The sequence below is a fragment of the Bombus fervidus genome, chromosome 15, assembly GCF_041682495.2.
Source record: "Bombus fervidus isolate BK054 chromosome 15, iyBomFerv1, whole genome shotgun sequence".
NCBI classification, from domain to species: domain Eukaryota; kingdom Metazoa; phylum Arthropoda; class Insecta; order Hymenoptera; family Apidae; genus Bombus; species Bombus fervidus.
This window is the reverse complement of record NC_091531.1, coordinates 8,092,694-8,113,315: the sequence shown is the minus strand read 5'-3', so window position 1 is coordinate 8,113,315 and position 20,622 is coordinate 8,092,694. Positions and strand designations below refer to the sequence as shown.

At 33.4% G+C, this 20,622-nt stretch overlaps 1 protein-coding gene across 1 annotated transcript in view; it reads right to left on the bottom strand.

The window, feature by feature from the left end:
- Positions 1 to 14,009: 14,009 nt before the first annotated feature.
- LOC139995213 (metabotropic glycine receptor) overlaps positions 14,010 to 20,622 on the bottom strand; it is a 168,289-nt gene continuing 161,676 nt past the window's right edge. The window contains exons 12-13 of the mRNA XM_072018449.1: positions 15,130 to 15,370; positions 14,010 to 14,704 (exon numbers count right to left, since the gene is read on the bottom strand). Coding sequence (XP_071874550.1) covers positions 14,379 to 14,704; positions 15,130 to 15,370 — 567 coding nt within the window. The 3' untranslated portion in view covers positions 14,010 to 14,378. The remainder of the gene's footprint in view (positions 14,705 to 15,129; positions 15,371 to 20,622) is intronic.

The window sequence follows — 20,622 nt, the reverse complement described above, 5'->3', positions numbered from 1 at the left end:
GACCACTAGCAGGCATTTAGCAGACCGTTAGTAGACCCTATGAGTTGCTTAGCAAGTCTCTAACAAATCTTATGAATCTCCCAGCCGGCCCCTAACAGATCCTATGAGTCTCCTAGTAGGACCCTAGCAGATCCTACGAATCCCATATGAGATCCTAGCTGGTCCTAGCAGAAACACTCGTCCCTTTCTTTTTCCATCATTTTTCCTAACATCTACAGCTCTAGCTCAACAGTATATATAGTATCAAGATGCTACACCATTATGATACACCATTATGACCAATCATCTATTCACTCCAGTGAAAGTGAAGACTTTCTAGGGACTTTTTAATTTTAAACTTTTGATCTGTTTTACGGCTCTCTCCTCTTTCCTACCTTCATACGCAAGTATCAAACCATCAATAAATTCGTCCACATCTTTTATTTATCTATCCAGGAATTGGTAGAAGCTTTAGTTGAAATCTATGAAGCTTCACAAACTGAATCGTCCCTTTGGGAACATAGAAACAGGGTAAACACTTTATAAATGTAAACAAATCTCGATAACAGTATACATTAGTCATGGATGTTTCTAACCGTGAAGAAAGGACCATCCTTGAAGTGCCTTTTGATGCAGGGAATCGACTAAAGGGGATGTACGTCGATCCGGTACATTAAGTATAGATTTTCGTACGACGTTCTCGGTAAAATGCCGCGGTTCATTGATTTACGAGATAGAGCCTTTTATTTGATTGGAAGGAAGATATAGACCGAGGTTTGGCTAAGCTTTATTGGGTTTGGCAACGTCTGGTTCGACAATTTGGAAGTTTGGAAATTTAAATATCAGAAAATCAGCAGATTGCAAAATTCAACGATATGAAAATCCGAATATAGGAAAATTGAGCGGTATGGAAACTTGCAATTTTCGACATTTAAAAAATTATTTATTATTTAAAAAATTTAGAATTAAAAATTCGAAAGATCTCGAAGAGTCGGAAAAGAAGATTCGAGGAATCGAGAACCGGTAGATCGCAAACCTTAAACATCTATAAAAAAAATTCCAAATTTAAAGATGAAAGTAACCTTCACGATTATGAACATAACCTCCAAGCACCCAATTTCGCGATCTTAACTATCTTTTCAATTCCTTGAAGTATATCATTCCAATACGTCCCTCGATGAATGTCTCATGGTTCGATACGAAATTCCGGCCAACGAAGATTAATTTCCCTTTACAAACTCTTCGCGAATAGTGGCATTGCTCGGTTACCCAGAATGAACACAATCGTCCAGAGGGGTGCGATCCGACATAAAGCGTCGATACGTGCCTCGAACCAGTTGGAGGCGTGACCGATTCCCCCTTGGCGTATTGATTTTACACTAAGAACCGGTTTAAAAGCATCTTTATCCTCTCCCGCGTCGTAAACTGCGGTTTCTTCGTGTACGACACGCTTTTCAGGCTTGCGGCAACGCGACGAAGATGCTCGCTGTATAATCGTAGGAATAACACGTAGCTTCGCTCGTATTTTGGAACGAAGCATTAAGATTTGCGGCGTGTCGTAAAATTTCAAGACTGCCACCTTCCTCGAGAAGATTCCGCCAGTTGCGTCTGACAGTGACAACGTATATCTTATATACAGGGTGTCTTTGTTATTACGGTATAACCGACAGGGGAATGAACCTACGTAAGAAAATAAATAGGAGGCGTAGAATACAATTTTTCTCTTGTGAAACTACGACTATGTTTTTGAGAAAATCGAATTTTAATACTTGTCAGATATACTTGAATTTGCTTAATTGTGGCATCGATTAGGAGCGAATAATCGACCAGGGGTTATTCTACGTGGGAAAATAAGCCGAGAACTTGGAATAACATTTTTTCGATAGATACTTCGTTTTCGAGAAAATCAGATTTCGAAAAATACCATTAAACTAAATTTTTCTTTTTTTTTTTTTTTTTTTCAAAACAAGGTCTTAAACGGAAAAATGTTATCCTACGTTTTTGACTTATTTTCACAAGTAGAACAACTTTTTACCGATTATCTTACTCGTATCGTTAATTATCTTAATCGTTGATTAGCCAAGTTCGCATATGGAAAATAAATTTTGAAATTCGATTTCATCGAAAACGAAGCGCCGTATGAAAATATTTCATTCCACAATTCTGATTTATTTCATTCATGTAGGATCACCATTTTGTCGATTATACCATGGTTATTGGGACACCGTGTATACGTAGGTTTCTTAAACTCGTAGAATGGTTGGGACAAGGTTGCATAATTGAAAAGTTTGTGAATTTTGAAAAGGTTCTTAAACTTCTTATCGATCTGAGCAGCGAGTGCTCGCTTCAATTTTTAAAGCAAAGGGAAGTTTTAAACGAGCGCGGTACCTCCCTATCGTATTAGTTGTCCGATACGTCTGACCATAACGGGCTGCTACCACTTAACCTCGTGTGCAAGTGACGCGACAGTGAAATTCGTGGCGCGAGAGAAAAAGTAGAGATTTCTTATGGGAAAATAAGATAATCTGAAACGCCATGTAAATGCTAAATGGTTCGAAATTCGGAAGTTTCAAAATATAGAAACTTGAAGATTTAAAGAATTGAAACTTGGCTGACTGCAAGATTCAGAGACTTGGAGATTCAAAGATTCGAAGATTGAGAGATTTGGATATTTAGTAATTTATATTTATAAATTTATATTTATATTTAGAGATTTATATAAATTTGGATTCTCAGAGATTTGGTGATTCGAAGATTACGAAACGAGCAGATTTTAAGGTTTGCAGATTTGGAAAGTAAATACTGTGATAATATTGTATAATACAATTTTTATATATTATTTCTATAGTGAGCGCTTAATGAGAAATTGGTCGCGCTACTGACATTCCTCGAGCATTAATTATCATTAATTTCGTCGCGCGTTCGAATTCGTATAACCACCGATCGATCCAACGCATTGTTATTGAGGTGAGATAGAGGAGCACCATATTGGAAACGCTAATTGCTATCTCTCTATGTGTATAAACTCACCATATACTCTCCTCTGGCTGTCTTATTGCTTGTCTACAGACAAAGCAGTTATGCCTACATAGTAACTTTGATTAAGATGAATTTAGTAAATTTTGGTAATACACATTAGACGAATTATTATATTCTTCGATTAATTTATAATTGTTTTGTTGTAAAATAACTTCCATGTCTTGTGGCTGAAGAGTAGAAAGTGGAAACATCAAATTCTCTCTGACCATAACCTAGAAAACCTATCTTATAATTGTTACGAAATTGTTACATAACATGTATAATTATTTTTTAAATACGTCAAACATTTCAACTTTCGTGACTGTATAACGAAATACACAATGTTAATTAAAATTTTTTGAGATACAATTCTCTGAACATAACCTGAAAAATTTATTTTATAAAAGATTTCTACACCTCGTTGTAAGTATAATTATCCTTCATCCGCCATTGAAAATTTGTAATTTGTTGAATATACTAATATTGACTAACGAAAGCGTCAATCTTGCCGCAATTAGCTGACCTTATCAACAAATTTGTCCGATTAACCAATCAATCGGTCGAATGTCGATGATCATCAAAGTGGGTGACTGTAAAACACCCTCTGTAGCCAGTCTCCTGTCGTAGTAATAACGTGTAGATCCTCCTGTTTATTGAATCGTCCGGGGAAACACATCCCCAGTTTGCATAATCAATTTTAATGCGACCTGTAATGGTGACATGATGCGCGTCGATAAGCTAAACGCGATATTAATCAGGATATATAGATAATTCGCATGTTGGTTGTTATTGCCATTAGATTTGAGGCTTAATAACGTTGTTTAGGATTCAAAGGAAACTGAATGATATTAATAATTAATATTTAATATTTAAATTAACACTTAGGAACGAAGAAGGAGAGGAAAAATATTCGTCTCTGATTTTCTGAGTTATTTTTGAGGTTATGTATCATTAATTCGTTTAGAGCTTGAAAAAGATAGGGAATTTAGGTAGAAGTTTTTAAAATGGAGGTAGAGGGGAAGTATTTTATTACTTTACTAGACGAAACATTCGATATTAGTGGCAGAGTAATAATGAAATTAAAATTTCAGAAAATAAGCTGTAGGGAAGAAAATATTGAATAATTAATAAATATTGATGAATATCAGTTAATAAATATTAAGGGATGCAAGTATTCCATTAATTACGATACAGAATTATTACTAACGATATTACAAAATTTTAATAATGATATCACATCAAAATAATATTATAAAATTTACAACAGAAATTCTCTTTAAAAATGCTAACGAACTAATAATTCCAGAAAGAAAATTTTGATGTATTTCTGACACAAAAGATGCGTGACATTAGTTGGCATCAGTTTGATCAACTAAAAGTCCCTAGTTTGAAAATCTAACCTAAAGAGGAACATGCGAGCTATTTTTTTAAAATAATGAAACGTATACGAAATTGAAGCGTATTTCGATATTTCATTTATTCATTTATTTATTTATTTGCCGAAACACTTGCCCATGGCAGGCACGTCCAGTTACAGACAAGAGGAGTGTCACATGAAATCGATCTCCTTAAAACCAGTGTTTTTACCCTAGGAATGGAACTTATACATTCGAAATTACTCGATGATCAATCGAATAATAACAACATATATATATTTATATTTATATATATGTACACTACTTTCATAAGTCACTGGACACTTATAGTTCATTCGTAATAACGCAACATTTCATGTTTAGTCAATTTCTGTTGTTAAATTCTGTTTTTTTTTTTTTAATTTTGAAAAAATTTTATAACAAGGAATTTTTAGGTTTTCTTTAGTTAAAATTGTTTGACAATTTCCAAAAGCTGGAATACTTATCATAGATTTTTATGCATTTATGCAAAATTTGAACACGTAAAAGTGCACAGAATGCATATAATATGCACAATTATATATAAAATATCCAAAGCATGGTATACTTTATAATTTGTAGTAGGTGAGCCAAATCTCTAATTTAGTTCCTTTACTTGCGTTCATAAAAATGTAAATTTGCATAAAAATGCTCGGCATATTCATGTAACATTTCAATTAAATTTTATGTCACTAGAAAAGTAACTAGATGTCCAGAAACTTACGAATCACAGCGTGTATAGACTTATTTATCAGCTCGTCTTTTCAAGCTTGCAAACGATCCGTGCAACGATGAGAATAGAACGTGTGATTTTATCGACTAAATTCGTTCCTCGAGCGTCTTCTCCGTCGGGGCCAGAAAAGTTTTCCAAGTTTTTCGAGCTGGAGAAACTTTTCCAAACTATCGTCGGATCGGGATGAACAAGCTCGACACAACTGCGAAGGAAAAAGCACGACGACTCATAGAATCTTGCGAAAACAGTATACGAATGAACAAATAGTCCAACCTATTCTTTTTCTCGTTTCACTTTTGCTACGAGAGAAAATCGAGGGAGGACTAAAGAATTAAGTGGGATTAAGTAGAATCTTAATTCTGGGGAGAATAAAGAGAAGTTCCAGAATGGTGGAATTTCTCTGGCTTCGAAATAGCTTCGAGGAACGTAGGAAACTCGCAGCAATTTGAAACATTTGCGACGTAGCTTAAAAGTTGTTTAATAATTTGTAATTTGCGTTACTCCGTACCTGGAACACGTTGAATTCCCATCGTTGGTTATCGTTCGCTTTCTTTCGCGTCTTTCGTGACTCTAAGGAATATTACGATTTTGCTTTGAGAAACTTCTGCAATTGTTGTTTATCATTTTCACGTTGATATATTTTGTTATATAAATAATATTCCTTATCTGCGATCATAAGTTATTGTTATATAATTTAATTAAATAGTCGTGGAATATTTATAAATTTTTGAGAATTTTTGCGTGATTTTGTGACAAGAAACTTTGTTAGCTTGAATATTCATTAGAGTCACCGATTTTAACAATTTTCGATAATTATAGCAACGTACGAGCATCGAATTTGGCAAAGTGAATTAATATGGCGAATCCTTTACTTTCCCCTCAACAGACGATTCAAATTACCCGCGGTGTGTCGTGCCAATATACGGCAGACAAAAATCTGGTTCTCTTGCTAGTGAATTTTCAAGGAAAATAAATATGGCGTACGACATGCGTTTATTTGTCTTCTGTAATGTTTTTCATCTTGAAATTCAAGAAGCTGAGCGGAGCTCGACTGGTATTTCTTTCCTTGCAATATTATTTGATCGAAGAAATTAGATGTTACGAAGGTAAATTAAAATCGATGTGTCGATCTTCATTTTAGATATAGGTTATGTTACAACTACGATGAATCAGTTAACCTACATTCATTTAATGACTAATGTAAGCTAAAGGATTAGGCTTGTATTAGTTTTAGATCTGAGCTATATATATATAATCAGAAGGTTTATTGAAATTGTATTAGTATTTAATCTGGATTCAACAGAACCTTAAATCAAATCCAAATCTATGTAGATTTAGTACAAATGTCATTTTCCTACCTATACCCTGTTCAAAGGCTGTTAATCAAGTTAGATCTAAATCTAAGCCAAATCTGATTTGAACCTAACCTAAATGTAATATCTAGGTTTAACAAAGATTCAGCTTGTATCTACTCTGTTCAAAATACATTAATCAAACTTATCTCAAACATAATTTAGATGTCGCACAGATTTGCTATAGTTTATGTCTGTTTTGCTAAAAAATCGTTAACAAAATCTTATCCAAACTTAACCTAGATCTACCACAGATCTATTTTACGTCTGTACGTTACTAACCGTCATCCTTTCATAAAAATGTGAAAAACGTGAAAATATATATGGAAACGGTACATGTTCTGAAACAAAATGTTCAAAAAGTACCAGTACCGAAAACTTAAATTATACGACAGAATTATAATAAAGAGAAGCAGAGCACGACACAACGCAGGTTTCCTTCACGACTCGATCCTTTATTAATTATGTACAGAGGTTATGTTCGTTTTTTCTCTCCCCTCGAACAACTCGTTCTTAATACCATGCTGCGCTGATTTAATCAAGAAAGCGATATTGCTGATACTCGTTATATCTACGGTGTTTCTCATTATTATAGAAGTAACATGATCCCTTCGCGTCCTTTGGGAGAAGAATAGCTGGAGTTTTTGGCCGGCATCGATGAGAGTTTCTTATAGACAGCTTTTATCGGAACTGTTTCACCGGAAATTGCCATCTTTCCCCTTCCAAATCGGTCACCCAGTAGCGCGTCAGACTCGATTATCGGGATTTCACCCTGCCTCACGCCACAATATTCGATATCCCATGTTTCCAATGACCGAATGTTGAAAAACTACCCACTTTACCTAAGTTACGAATTCTCCCGTAGTGATAATACCGCGTGATTCGTTTTCTTTCTTTTTCAATAAAGTAACTGACACAGAACAAATTCTGTTGTTGGTTCTTATCACGTAAAGCTGAAAGGCGCGGAAACGAAGTAACTTAACCTAAATTTTTGTGGATCGACTGCAGTTAAATGACAGCAATTCAAAGTAAATGTAACGGAAGGTTTTAAAGGCTTGTTGATATTTGAGGTACAAGAATGTGGAGAAAAGGAACATCGCCATTTTGGTCGTTTCCCGCCATTTTGCCTTTATTTATGGGCTGATAAAAATGGCGAACGACTGTAAATCAAGAAAATGTCTAATAACGGTTGACATTCATCGACAATTGCTAAAAAATTGTAACGCGAGAAATTTTCATATCAGATTAAACTATAAAATAAAAACCTTTTTTTAATTCTTTTGTTTAACTAATATCATCTTTTTCTGTAGTTGTTTTTTATAACCTAAAATCATATTTTGAAATTATATCTTTACGATTATGGTGAGATATCCATGAAAATATTTTCTGCATTGTTCGAATAACATTTTTCTAAGAAGAAAAGGACAATTGTTTTTAAAACGACGCAAACTTTGTTTAAAAATAACAGAAACAGGATATGGAGTTTTATGCGATGTTACGAACAGAAGGTTAAAGGGATTTAGTTTTAGGAATTCGAGCAACCCTTCGATCAGAGTCCCTTGCCATTTAAATCCAATATCGCCAAGGAAACGGACTGAATTCTGTACCAAATAAAAGTCTTTCGTTTCTGATACTAAAGTCTCTTCGATAATAAATTTCCAATTCTTGAACATAACAAATGCTTACAGTTAGTAGGTCTGCAGAGATCCCGAGTGATCTAATAGATGCATATAACATTTTATAAATATTTTTAAATAAACAAAAAATCATTTTAATTTAATTTTTATTCTTTTTCCGTATTATTTTTTCCTTTGTAAAATATGATTCCATTTTGGTATACTAAGCATTATTTGTATTAAATATTTTTCATATATCCAACAGTTTTATTTTTTTCATAAAGTTACCATTTGTAATAGAAGCTTTTAATGATGGTATCATCTTTTATATAGATCACAAGACAATAAGAATTTTTAGGACCTTTGCAGAGTTAAATTTATCCCGAGAATAAAAAAATGCCAGGAAGTCTAAAATATTTATTTCCAATCTCTTTAAACGATACGCTTCCCGTCTAGAAATTGCACCATCAATATCAAGAATCTACCAGGATTCTAATCTTAAAAATTTATTCTATTTCCATGTACTAACCTTAACTCCAACGTCCACATTTTTGCCATTATCATGAACATCTAGCTTTTCTGATATACCAATAATTTTATTAACAATATAACCATTTTATCTATCAAAATTTTTTGCATAACTGAATTAATTTTCAATTTTCTTCTTTTTTTTTTAATTTTTCGTTATGGGCTGAGTGACCATAATAAAATTTTAGATTTTTCTTAATTATTCCACTAGATCATGATAATTAAATAATAATTCAAACTCCTTTTAGAAGTGAGAGCTTCGTATTGAAAGCATAACATTGATGTAACATAACCTCGACTCGAGCTTTTTATCTCCCCAAGGACCAAAATCATGGACCGATATGCATAATTAAAACGTTTATGTGATAAGTAGAATCTCATGTTAACTTTGAATTAATGAACGGTCATGTCGAAGTGGCCAGACGAATGTGATCAACGATTACCCGATAATCCACTGTCATGGCGTCGATCAATCATCTTCTCGCGTGGGACGACTACGCGCGGCCCGCAAAAGTCCCTAGATCGTTCTCTAGGTAGTTTACTTGCCGCGACGACTAATCGCGAGAATTTACAAATCCGAGTAACAGCTTGCAACGAGTTAATTGTTGCTCCAATTCAAGAAATAATTTAATATATAATATATATAGAAAAAATAAAAATAATATAGCATTTATAATATATTTAATTATAAAAATAATATAAAGGAATAAAATATAAATGAAATGTAACATGATAATATATATAGATGGAAAATACGATTTTGAAAATATTCATGTTTTGATCCATTTTATTAGGAGTGTTTCCCTTCATATCATATTTGATCATTAACATAAAAATACGGATTTCTTTTTTAAAATCATCCTGGTACTATACTAAGTTGTAAATTATAAATTATTGTTCGAACGAATGACGATTGAATGACGAATGAATTAGAATGACGTCTAATCGATATGGCTAGAACAAATTAATGTATAGCGCACGAAGATAGTGAATCAATTAAATTACTGTTATCCTGTAGCGGATCAGAGTTTCATTAATACACGGTATCAAGTCAGGTGTAATTCATAAACCGCATTACCGTTTCCAGCTATTGGGATCGTGTGTTACTAGAATTTGATTGGTTTTGCTATCAAGTAATTAGACGTTTTGTGTTGAAGTTAATACTTTTTTTTTTTATTTTGATAGCGTTCTTTGATGAATATGTTTTTGATAAAATATTTAGGTAATTTTAGTGGATCGATAGATTAATGTTTGTTTAATGTTTTGTTTCTACGGTTATAGACATCATTGCTTATTTGATATTTTAGAGATAACATTAAGAAAACAATTTTTAATTTTAGATTTAATGATGAGTACAGTTGGAGAAAAGAATTAATATATGTCGATATGAAATGTAGCTTTGAAGAGAAATCTCGATTTCATCATGTATCAATGAAATATCAAAAGCTGAAGTTATCGAGAAGGCAGATTATATTAAATGGAATATATTTAAATCGTCACATCGTCTGATAAATGTATGTCGAATTTTAAACGAATTTTATCGTTAATTACGTTAACGTAAATCAGTTAAGTGCGTTTAACAACGCAGGGAATTTAAATGAAAGTGATAAGAAGGATTCCATCATTATAATATATTTTCAATATCGTGCTCGTATATTTTGATATGTCTTTAGTACACAAATATCCGCAGTCTAACAATTTATAATTCAATAATCTATAATCCACGTAGAATTTCCACTTTCCATATTTCAATCTGTAGAAATAAATAAATACAGACAATTAAACAACAAAATTAATAACATAAAGCAAGATGAAAACTTTCACGGATCAAATATAACTATATGACACCAAATTCTACTTTTGCTGATAATTCATAGAAAAAATCCCTAGATCTATGATGAGCAATTTACTCGAAAGACACCAAGAAGAAAATAAATAAATAAATAAATAAATAAATAAATAAATAAATAAATATAGGTGATTAAACAACAAAATTAATAACATAAAGCAAGATGGAAACTTTCACGAGTCAAATATAACTATATGACACCAAATTCTACTTTTGCTGATAATTCATAGAAAAAATCCCTACATCTATGATGAGCAATTTACTCGAAAGACACCAAGAAGAAAATAAATAAATAAATAAATAAATAAATAAATAAATAAATAAATAAATAAATAAATATAGGTGATTAAACAACAAAATTAATAACATAAAGCAAGATGGAAACTTTCACGAGTCAAATATAACTACATGACACCAAATTCTACTTTTGCTGATAATTCATCGGAAAAAATCCCTAGATCTATGAAGAACAATTTACTCGAAAGACACCAAGAAGAAAATAAATAAATAAATAAATAAATAAATAAACAAATATAGGCGATTAAAAAACAAAAACAATATATGTACTTATATCTAGTATATACAAAAATCAAGCCTTTAAAACTCTCATGTGCCAAGTATAACTGTATGGCGGCAAATTCAATTTTTACTGATAACGAAACGCAGCAAAAGAAGACACAGGAAAAAAGTTCCTTAGACTGATGACAAATTCTGAAGCCTTCGTTTTCTTCAAAAGGATGGAAGTTGGAAAACAAACGATTTTCATGAACCGTTGAACTCGGATCAATAAATCTGCTCCTGTCTCACCATCTCTGATTCGAGGTTCAGGCCGCCCATAGGGAACGTCACGCGACGAAAAATGTCCATCATCACGTGATTACTAGCTAACGACGTTGGTGACCAGTTAAAACGTGCGACCTCCTAACAATGGAACTGATCGTCTTTTTAATCTAATGGCAAACTCGTTTTGGCGCGTATATTTACAAACGTATTTACAAATTGTTCAGGCTGATATGAGAAGAAGAGAACGAGAAATAGAACGACGGTTCGTTCTTCGGTTTTTTTTAGCTTCAACAGCTTCGACCTTGATCTAGAGTGTTGACCCGACGTTAAGTTTGGAAGCAGTACGATTCTTTACGTGAATAGGTTAGGTTACTTTATAGGTTAGGTTTATCTCAGGCAACTGTGGAGAATTTTAGCTTGATTTTCGCTAATCTTGGTATATTGAAAACGAAAGAGGTTATGTTAATTATATTATGAAACATTTATTTTATAAATAAAAGCTTTTATATTTCTGAATATAGAAATAATTTGAAAAAAAATTTCTGACCTATTTCACTTAAATTAGTCGAGTAAATTTTTAATTCTTGAAACTTTAGTTTTGCAGTTTTCTTCGTCGTTTCGTGTAATTTATATAATAACAATAAAATTAAAAATTGTAAGAAGACCCTCATGCTTCCAAACTTTTAATCGGTATCGTAATGCATCGTTCGTACGCTTGGAACGGTTTCGTGTACTTTTCTTAATTAATTCCCTTTGTTTCTTAGTAATTTTATTTACAAATCGACTTAATATTATGGCAGAAGACTTGAGATAAGCGGCTACGACGATATTTACAGTAAGCTGGCTCGCGAGGTTCGATCGATCAATTTTGACGAACGTGTTCCTAGATAGAACTGCGTGTGCATTCGCTCAGAATGAATTTCACCAAAAATTTTGAATATTTGCTTCGCGGGAAAAATGCCTTCCGGTGAATAAGAAAGAATTATTTGATAAGGTTAAGTTTCTTTGCGATTCCTGATCTTTTATATTCCGATATTTTATATTATTGTAAAATAAAAATAATAGAGTGAAATCTGGCTAAATAAAAATAAGAAATAAAAGTAGTGAAAGAATAATTTTTTTATAATTAAACAATTTCTTATAATATAAATAATAACAATAATAAATAATTTCTAACAAAAAGTTCGTAATAAATAATAACAATAATGGATAACAAAATTTGCATAAATAAGAATAAAACAATTTCAAACGAGAGACATTCAAAAAGCTCAAATAATCTTCGATTGGAGTATCCCAAATCTTAGAAATGAAACTTTTTCTATTCGGTATTGGATTATCAATGGCTGTTTGAAGAAGAAGGTGCATTCACCAGAAATCACGCAAGTTTCTTCGTACTTATGCCTTTCAGGTCTTTTCCAAACTTTGTAAAAACTTCGTTCCATTGTTTCTCCATCGAGAATCTCCGATATAACCGAGAACTTTCGTACAGTAAACGTCTAAGAAGCACTATTTATGATTTCAAGCTTTTAAAAACTGAACGTTTCCCGCGCTTCGCGTTGCAAATGGCGGGAAAGTAAAGTCGTATCTAGGGAATTCCCCTAAAACAATTTTGTCGTTCCTTTAACCATTTTCTTCTTTCTTCCCTCGTTGAGAGCTTCCAAGTTCTTGATAAAACCGAGATTTTATCATTTTTTTTTTTTTTTTTGGTTTGTTTATCCACTTGTTTAAACTAGTTCGATTTACTAATTAAAGTTTCGTATATAGTTCTCTGTTTCTTTTCGATTTATAAGACTCGTCACCGTGATATCACAAGTTTCCTTATACCACTAGAACGATGAGAACATCCGCGAAAAAATGTTTCGTGCCTAGCGCTGTTCGTTAACTTATATTTACACAGCAAGGTTTGTTAAACCTTTATTTAATCGTACAAAATCGCCGCGCTGAAAAACAACTATACGAGAAACTTTTCTTTAATCAAATTAGCGAAATTTAAAGCGAAGATCATTTACTCGGAATAAGGAAACTACATTTAATCTAATTTCTTATGTTAAACAGATAAAATTCCAACCGAAAGTTACTGTTTATTTTATCTGAAAAAGCAGGCAGTGTTTATGCTCGAAATGGAAATTTTAACATTTTTGAAATTTTAGATAAATTTCATGAAAATTGATTTAACTGAAAAATAGATCCACCACTAATTGAAAGTGAAATTTGCTGGTTTAGTGAAATTCAGAAAAATATAAATAAACTTTGAGAATTTAACGAAAATAAATGAATATAAATGAATAAATAAGATGAAAATAAGTTTAACAGATTTGAACTGAAATTTAGTGTCAATTGTGCTGTCAATTACTGTAGAAAGGGGCTACAGAAGAGAAGGGTCCGTTTGCAGTTGAAATTTCCTTATCTTGCGCGTCTAATTAAAAAATTAAGGGGAAGAAAGGAAAGGGGGCGAGAAGTTTTCAAGAAACATTTGCAGACTGCGCTGTTAGAAACAAATTTAATAAAGGCAAACGGGGGAATCCAGGGCCGATTAGCATGTCTTTGGTTGGATCTTACAAACAGAACCGCTGTAAGAAAGTTATCCTCGAAGTTTCTCGACAAAACGGTTAAAGCATCGAGGGAGAAAAAGAAAAGAGGAAAAAGTAAAACCTATCACGGTTATCTAGACGAATTCAAGAAGAGCAGAGAAAACGAATATATTGAATTAACCTAGAAACATCACTGACTATTTTTAATAATACCGAAATAATTAAATCTCGAAGAACTAAAATTTATTTAAGAATTCCAGCTCAAATTAAAAAACGAGAACTGATTCTAGGGAATTTTTCTCATGCCGACACCACACTGATTACTTAATCAGATCATTCGTTTGACTTTCGATCTACAATTAATTACAGACAAAAAACACGAAAATTGAAATCGAACATCAATAAAAGAAATGTCACCATTACGTCATAACAAAAAGAATCAGCACTAAATTCCCTAGCTTTGCACTTCCTCGAACATGTGTCTCTAGTCACTCGATTAGTTAGTTTCACCTTTCACAGTGAATTCTAGAATAACTAGAAGACTTTGATTCGAAACTTTAATTCAGTTTTCACAGAGCCAAATTTATTTGTATTTTTACACGGTGACTTCTTCAGAGAATCTGCTTTTATCGTCCAGATTGATGACTATAGCGTGCGTCCTCGCGTGGCCGGATTTGCTCTTACTCTTGTCGCGCTCCCTAACCTCACTTTCTTTGTCCTCGTGCTTCGTTTCCGTTCCAATGTCCTCTGTAGCCGGTTTACCGGAAGTAGAGACCGCCACATCGTTGGTTGTCGTTGATTTCTTCGTCTCCAGAGAAGCTAGGACTTCAGCCTCCTTGGAAGAACCCTGGTCCTTGCTTCTAATCCCATTCTTCTCCACGCAGGCCTGACAGGCCTTCTTTTCCTCCCTAACCTCTCCACCTGGGCACACGTTCGTTTGCTCATGTGTCACGTGGTTTATTTGTTGCTTTTGTATGAGATTGAGATGCATGTGCAGATTCTTCTTTGTGAATAAAGAACGTGAGGACTTTTGACGGTGTGTAGTGGATAGTTTGTCGACATTGAGGTTAGATTGGTTAAGGGGGTTTGGAAATGAATTGGTAATTGACAATAGAAATGTCGAATGGAAATGAAAATCACCTTCTCTTATAGTATAATGTAAGAAATGTTAATGGTTGATACGCGGCACAGTTTTGTTAGGTTAGGTTCATTGATTCGTTCGGGAATTAACTTATAATTGGTATATGGATATGTCAGATGGAAATTCTTAGTGTAATTCTCATGGTGTAATGTAACAGATGTTAGTGGATGATTAGTAGCAATTAGTAGCAACAAAGTTTTCTTACCTTTCTGATCGACATCACTTTTAAAGGACCCTCCGACATCCGTTTCGGCGATTGTCGTAGATCCGTTAAGATCGTTCAGTCTCATGCCGCAGGAGATGACCTGGATGGTCGACACCTGTGTTTCAACGCGATTCGCAGCTTCCTGCATGGCTGCGAGTTTATTCACCAAGTGGTGATTACCAAGTAGGACGTTTTTTTCCTTTAGAACTTCTAACTGAATTATGAACCGACGGAATTCCTCCTGAAACATTTAACAGGAAGAAAGACTTCTTATCCCGTGTCTCACATCCTGTGAATTATAGATAATATTTTCATCCCCACATCTCTACATTTCATATTCCTTCTTTCATCTCCCAAAGCTCTTATTCTCCACCTCACATGTAACACACAATCCAATATTAACATTTCACACCTATCATTTACATATCCCATACCACCGTTCCATTCTTTACATTCCTTATTTCATTTCCTAAATCTTGTATTCCTTATTTCTTATCTGATATACGTAAATCAATATTGATATCCAACATTCCCTACTCCATATCATTACTTCATTCTTTATTGCATTTCTCATATGCATACCCATATGTAATATGCACAATCCAATACTAATATCTCACATCCAATATTCCCTGTTCTATGTGACCATTTCATTTCTTACATTCCGCATCCCATATCCAGTATCTGGCACCCCGCTTTCCACATCCCAGTTCGATAATTTCACTCTCTCCATTTAGATGTAAGAGAAATTTTACACAGCATACCATAAAATTATTTTCCCACAAAACCTAAAATACGGCCTACAAATTTTTTACAAGAAAGCGACATTTACCACAAACGAAATCGCTATCCCACAAAATGAAATTCGTTGCCCACAAGATTCCCACAATACCCACAAAGAGTTTGCGTTCGTGCAGCCGAAAATCGATATCCCACAAAACGCAATTCATTGCCCACAAAATTCCCACAAAACCCACAATTAATAGACACCTCTCACGAACGAAATTCCATATCCCACAAAGTGAAATTCGTTTCCCCAATCATGTTAGACTACAGCTGAAATTCTGACAATGCATTTCCGTCGTGGGACGTGGTCCTTGTGGATCTCGTGCAAAAACGAATTGTACTTTGTAGGAAAATGACTATTTTGCAGGAAAACAAATTTCACTTTGTGAGATAGTAAGCTTTGTTCGTGGCCTCCATTTTACATTTTGTAGGAAAAGTGTAGGTTTTGCTTGAAACTAGATTTTTGTAGTGTATATGTAATTTAAAAAATATAGGGTTTAGAGAAAATGGCAGTTTGGTGTGGACAAGGAAATGTACAAAATATGGAATGCAGAGAAGGATAATTATACATGCAAGGATATACGACATGGTTTAATAAATACGTGGCGTGAAATATGGGAAACGGCACATAGAAAACGTGTTAAAGGATGAAGGATATGGAAATATGAAATATGGTATGTAGAGTGAATATGTGTGCTGCGAAAGTAAAGATAAAAAGTATTTCTTAAAGGTACTGGATGTGGGATATAAAATATGAGAGAAGGAATGTGGAATATGGAATGAAGAAGTGAAATATTAAAAGTAAGATGAAACATATAGTTTGAGAATATTAGTTATGGAATATACGTGATGGATATAGGATAGTGGATATTAGATGTTAAATATGAATATAGGACATAAACAAATTTTACTGTATTTTACTTTTAACTTTCATTTACACGAAAAACTACCTTTTCCCAGTTGTACTACGATTTCGGAAACACGCTGTGGATCATCGATATTTGATCTTTTAATGAATAGTCCCGGAAAATCCTCTATTTGTCATGTACAGGCGTATTAAAATGAAATACTAGACATTCTGTTTTTGTCATCCTATAATGGCCTCGTCGTTCGTCATTTCTAACTTTATGGAGACTGTTTGTTTCTCTTTTAGAGTGTCCATAGGGACATTATTCCCGAGTTTAGCTGCACCAGCTAAATCGGATTCTCTAATGTCGATATCGTAATTAACGTGACATGGTGGCCTATTAATCGGCTTTTCGCACAATAGAGCTCAACAGTTCTATGCCTATTAATCTGTATTTACCTTTATGGGTGAGCATATATGTATGGTATTTCAGTATACAAGGTATGTGTATACCAACTTAAATAAATTCTCTAGGAATTATAAGGTCTTGGCAATGGGATTTAGTGTTTATTTAACTTTAGATTGTTCCTTCATTTCTTTAAAGTATAATAGAAATTGATAATCAATGATTACAATTTAAAATATTTGTTGTGTATCAAAAGATAAGATAAAAATATTAATACCTTAGAGTACTTTGATTGGCATAAATATTTTTCTTCATTTCCATAAAATATAATAAAAATTAATGATTAAAAATTAAAAATTCATGATAAAGCATTCATTGTGCATTACAGAAAATAAATATGACTTTAGTGTACTATGATTTAAATAAATATTAATTTTCGTTAACTGCAATGGCAATGTATCTTTAGAAAACATTTTCATGTATTATTTTGTACAATCAAGTTTTTAAGTATTTCATTAATGGTGTTGCTTATTTCTGGCTATGAAAAAAGTGCTCCAATTAATAGAGGGTTGAACTGAAGATTATTCAAGACTTAAGAAATCATTTAAAAGAAGTCAAAGGAAAGGAACGGAGCTTGGGAATAGAAATCAAGCTTCTGAATGGAGAGTTTATTAAGAAATAGCTTGCCAGGGTTTCTGAAGAAATTGCTGTGCTGCTGGCAAGGAAACAGCAAGAAATCACAGAAAATATTAATTATTTTAAATGAAACATTAGTTCATCACAGGTATTTAAATTAAATATTTTTACAAATCTATCATTTACATATTTCAACATTTTAATATTTGGAAATCTTCATGTTTTTGTATTTAAATATTTCATTATTTTAACATTTAAAAATTTCGGTATTTGGGTATTTATATCCTCTCTCAAGGTTCTCAATTTTAACATTGTTTTAAGTTTAGAAAAGAATAGTTTTGACATTTATTATCCTAATCTATACACCATAAGTTGGCAGACTTGTATCAGATTGGCAGTAATGAGCGTGCAGGCTGGCTAAAAGCAGGGACTTAGTGTCGTGTATACTAAGGTTTGAAAGGGGAAGTGTATCCCTTCGAGCTCTAGAGTTCGATAACGGCATATTAGTGGTCCTGTGAAAGCGGAGCTGCAATTAATAGAGGATCAAGTGGTAGCAGGCTCAATAGGCTTTCACCTCAGCACCCCTTCGACCAAAGGAAGTCACTAAAGCGTTCTACCGTTGCAAACAGACAGGGTGTAAAGTTTACACGATGCATTTTGCGTTTCTGCTTGCTAGCAATGTATACATTCTCCTTGTGAATCGAACTATATATTCTCCCCACACTTTCTAAGCAATGTTGTATCTAGCTAAGCTGTCCTTCGATGTAGAAATATACATAGAACTAGAACTAGAACATAGAACTAGAATATTATAAATAGGTATTTTTCCTAACGAGGAATTATAGGTATTTTTTAAGAATGAAGATGCAGAAACTTCCTTCTAGGGATAAAGAACTAAAATCGTTCTTGCCAGATTAAGCAACTAGGAATTTTTTACAAATACAGAATTACCAACATTTTAGTAGAAATAAGGAACAGACGTTTCTGTGAAGATGAAGATCTATAAATCCTTAGATTGAGAACCTTCTGATAGACAAAAAGAACTAGGGACCTTTTCTAGCAAGGAAGAATAAAAGAGAACCTTTTTTATACTCACAAAATTAATCTACATTTTTTTTTTTTTTTAGTTTCTTTATACAGCGTTGTGAACGTAACAAGAAATACGAAACAAACCTGTGATAAAAGAAGCGAAACGAGTGTTCAACGATCGCGTCAAACGACAGGTTATAATCAGCAGTCAAATGTCAAAGCAGCCGCGTTTTACCGACCGTATCTTTCAGGTCGACGTAATTTTCTCGGCTTTTTGCCAAAGGCCTAGCAATCTTGGAAAAAGTTCCCAAGAATGACATTTGTCATTGCGAACGGTCTTTTCGCGCGATCCCTTCTGTCTGGGTCAACATAACCGGGTTTGGGTCAGAGATTCTCTGAAATCAGCGAGTCGTGATTTCCATTTGGCTGATCTCGCTTCCATAGTAACGTTCTCTTTAACTGTAAAACTACGAACTCGACACGCCTTGGGTACTGTTATATAGGTTATGTTCGATATATATACGAATTCTTTTCCAATTTTGCACGGGTCACTTATAGGTGATGCGTGGCTTTCTATGGGTTCTATGAGGACTATACGTATACAGGCCAGGTATAAATGATGTCCAAGTTTCTATAAACTATATGAGGAGATAACATGGATTTAAATTTGGACAAATATAGAATATACATATGTGGATATATATGGTTATGTTTTATTTATTATGTATCCAAAAGTAATAATGCAAAAATATTTCCATGTGCAATTTATATGCAAAAGTTGACTAAACCAAATATAGGTTATGTATATATACTTATGGGTAATATAGGTTATATATAGGTTATGTACGTTTTGACGGGTTCAATGAAAACTCTGTATAAATGATACATGGGTTATGTAAAGATTCTATAAGTGAGATATTCTTTACTTCGACCTCTCGAAGTAAGGCCTCTCGAAGACAACATTTTCTAACATAATGGAATCTTAACCTAACTTTCTTTCGCTTAAATGTTTGGCTTCAACTGTGAATACTATTCTATCTTTCGAGTCAGGACCACGATACACGTGCTCACCAGATCTTTTCCTAATCCCAATTTCGCTTTGTCCTACAAGATTGTCATGATTCATAGGAAACTCATCCAAGTCCTTGATAGCGATCACCATTAAAAACAACCGTTTGATTTCATGAGTCCCGTAAAGGGCAATCTTAAAGGAAATCCGCTTAACAAGCAGATCCGTCTAATTAAGTTTCCAAGAGATGGTTAAGGAGACTATGAAAGTTATACTGGTAAACCCACCTAATACTCTATAAGCTTATTAAAGGACTGAATTCAGTGCGGGCCATTTTGTCTTATCCGTTGATATCATCGTTGAGAATTCATGAGAAATTAGACGTCAACTTCCGTTGACTACTCTTTAGAAAGTTGGCGGTGGAAGGGAGATGTTTTTTGTTGGACGCCATTTTGTACTTCGAGGAACTCCACATTATTCAGAGAAGATTATAAAATTTCAAAAGAAAATTTATTGTTAATCCAGTTTGCCTATGCTTAATAATAAAACATCAACAACAACTCTCGAAACAATCCCAGATTTTTCCAAAGCTGAAAAATAAAACTGCCACTGAAACATAACCAATATTTCATTCGTAAAATTTTCCCATTTTTTTCTTATTTTTGCATAAATTGACGAATGTAGTTAGGTTACGTGGTCAGTGTAATTCAAGCAGAAATACTTTCTTCATTTAAATGGACCACTTTTTCTATATTCGTGGCAGTCTACAGTTCCTTAGAT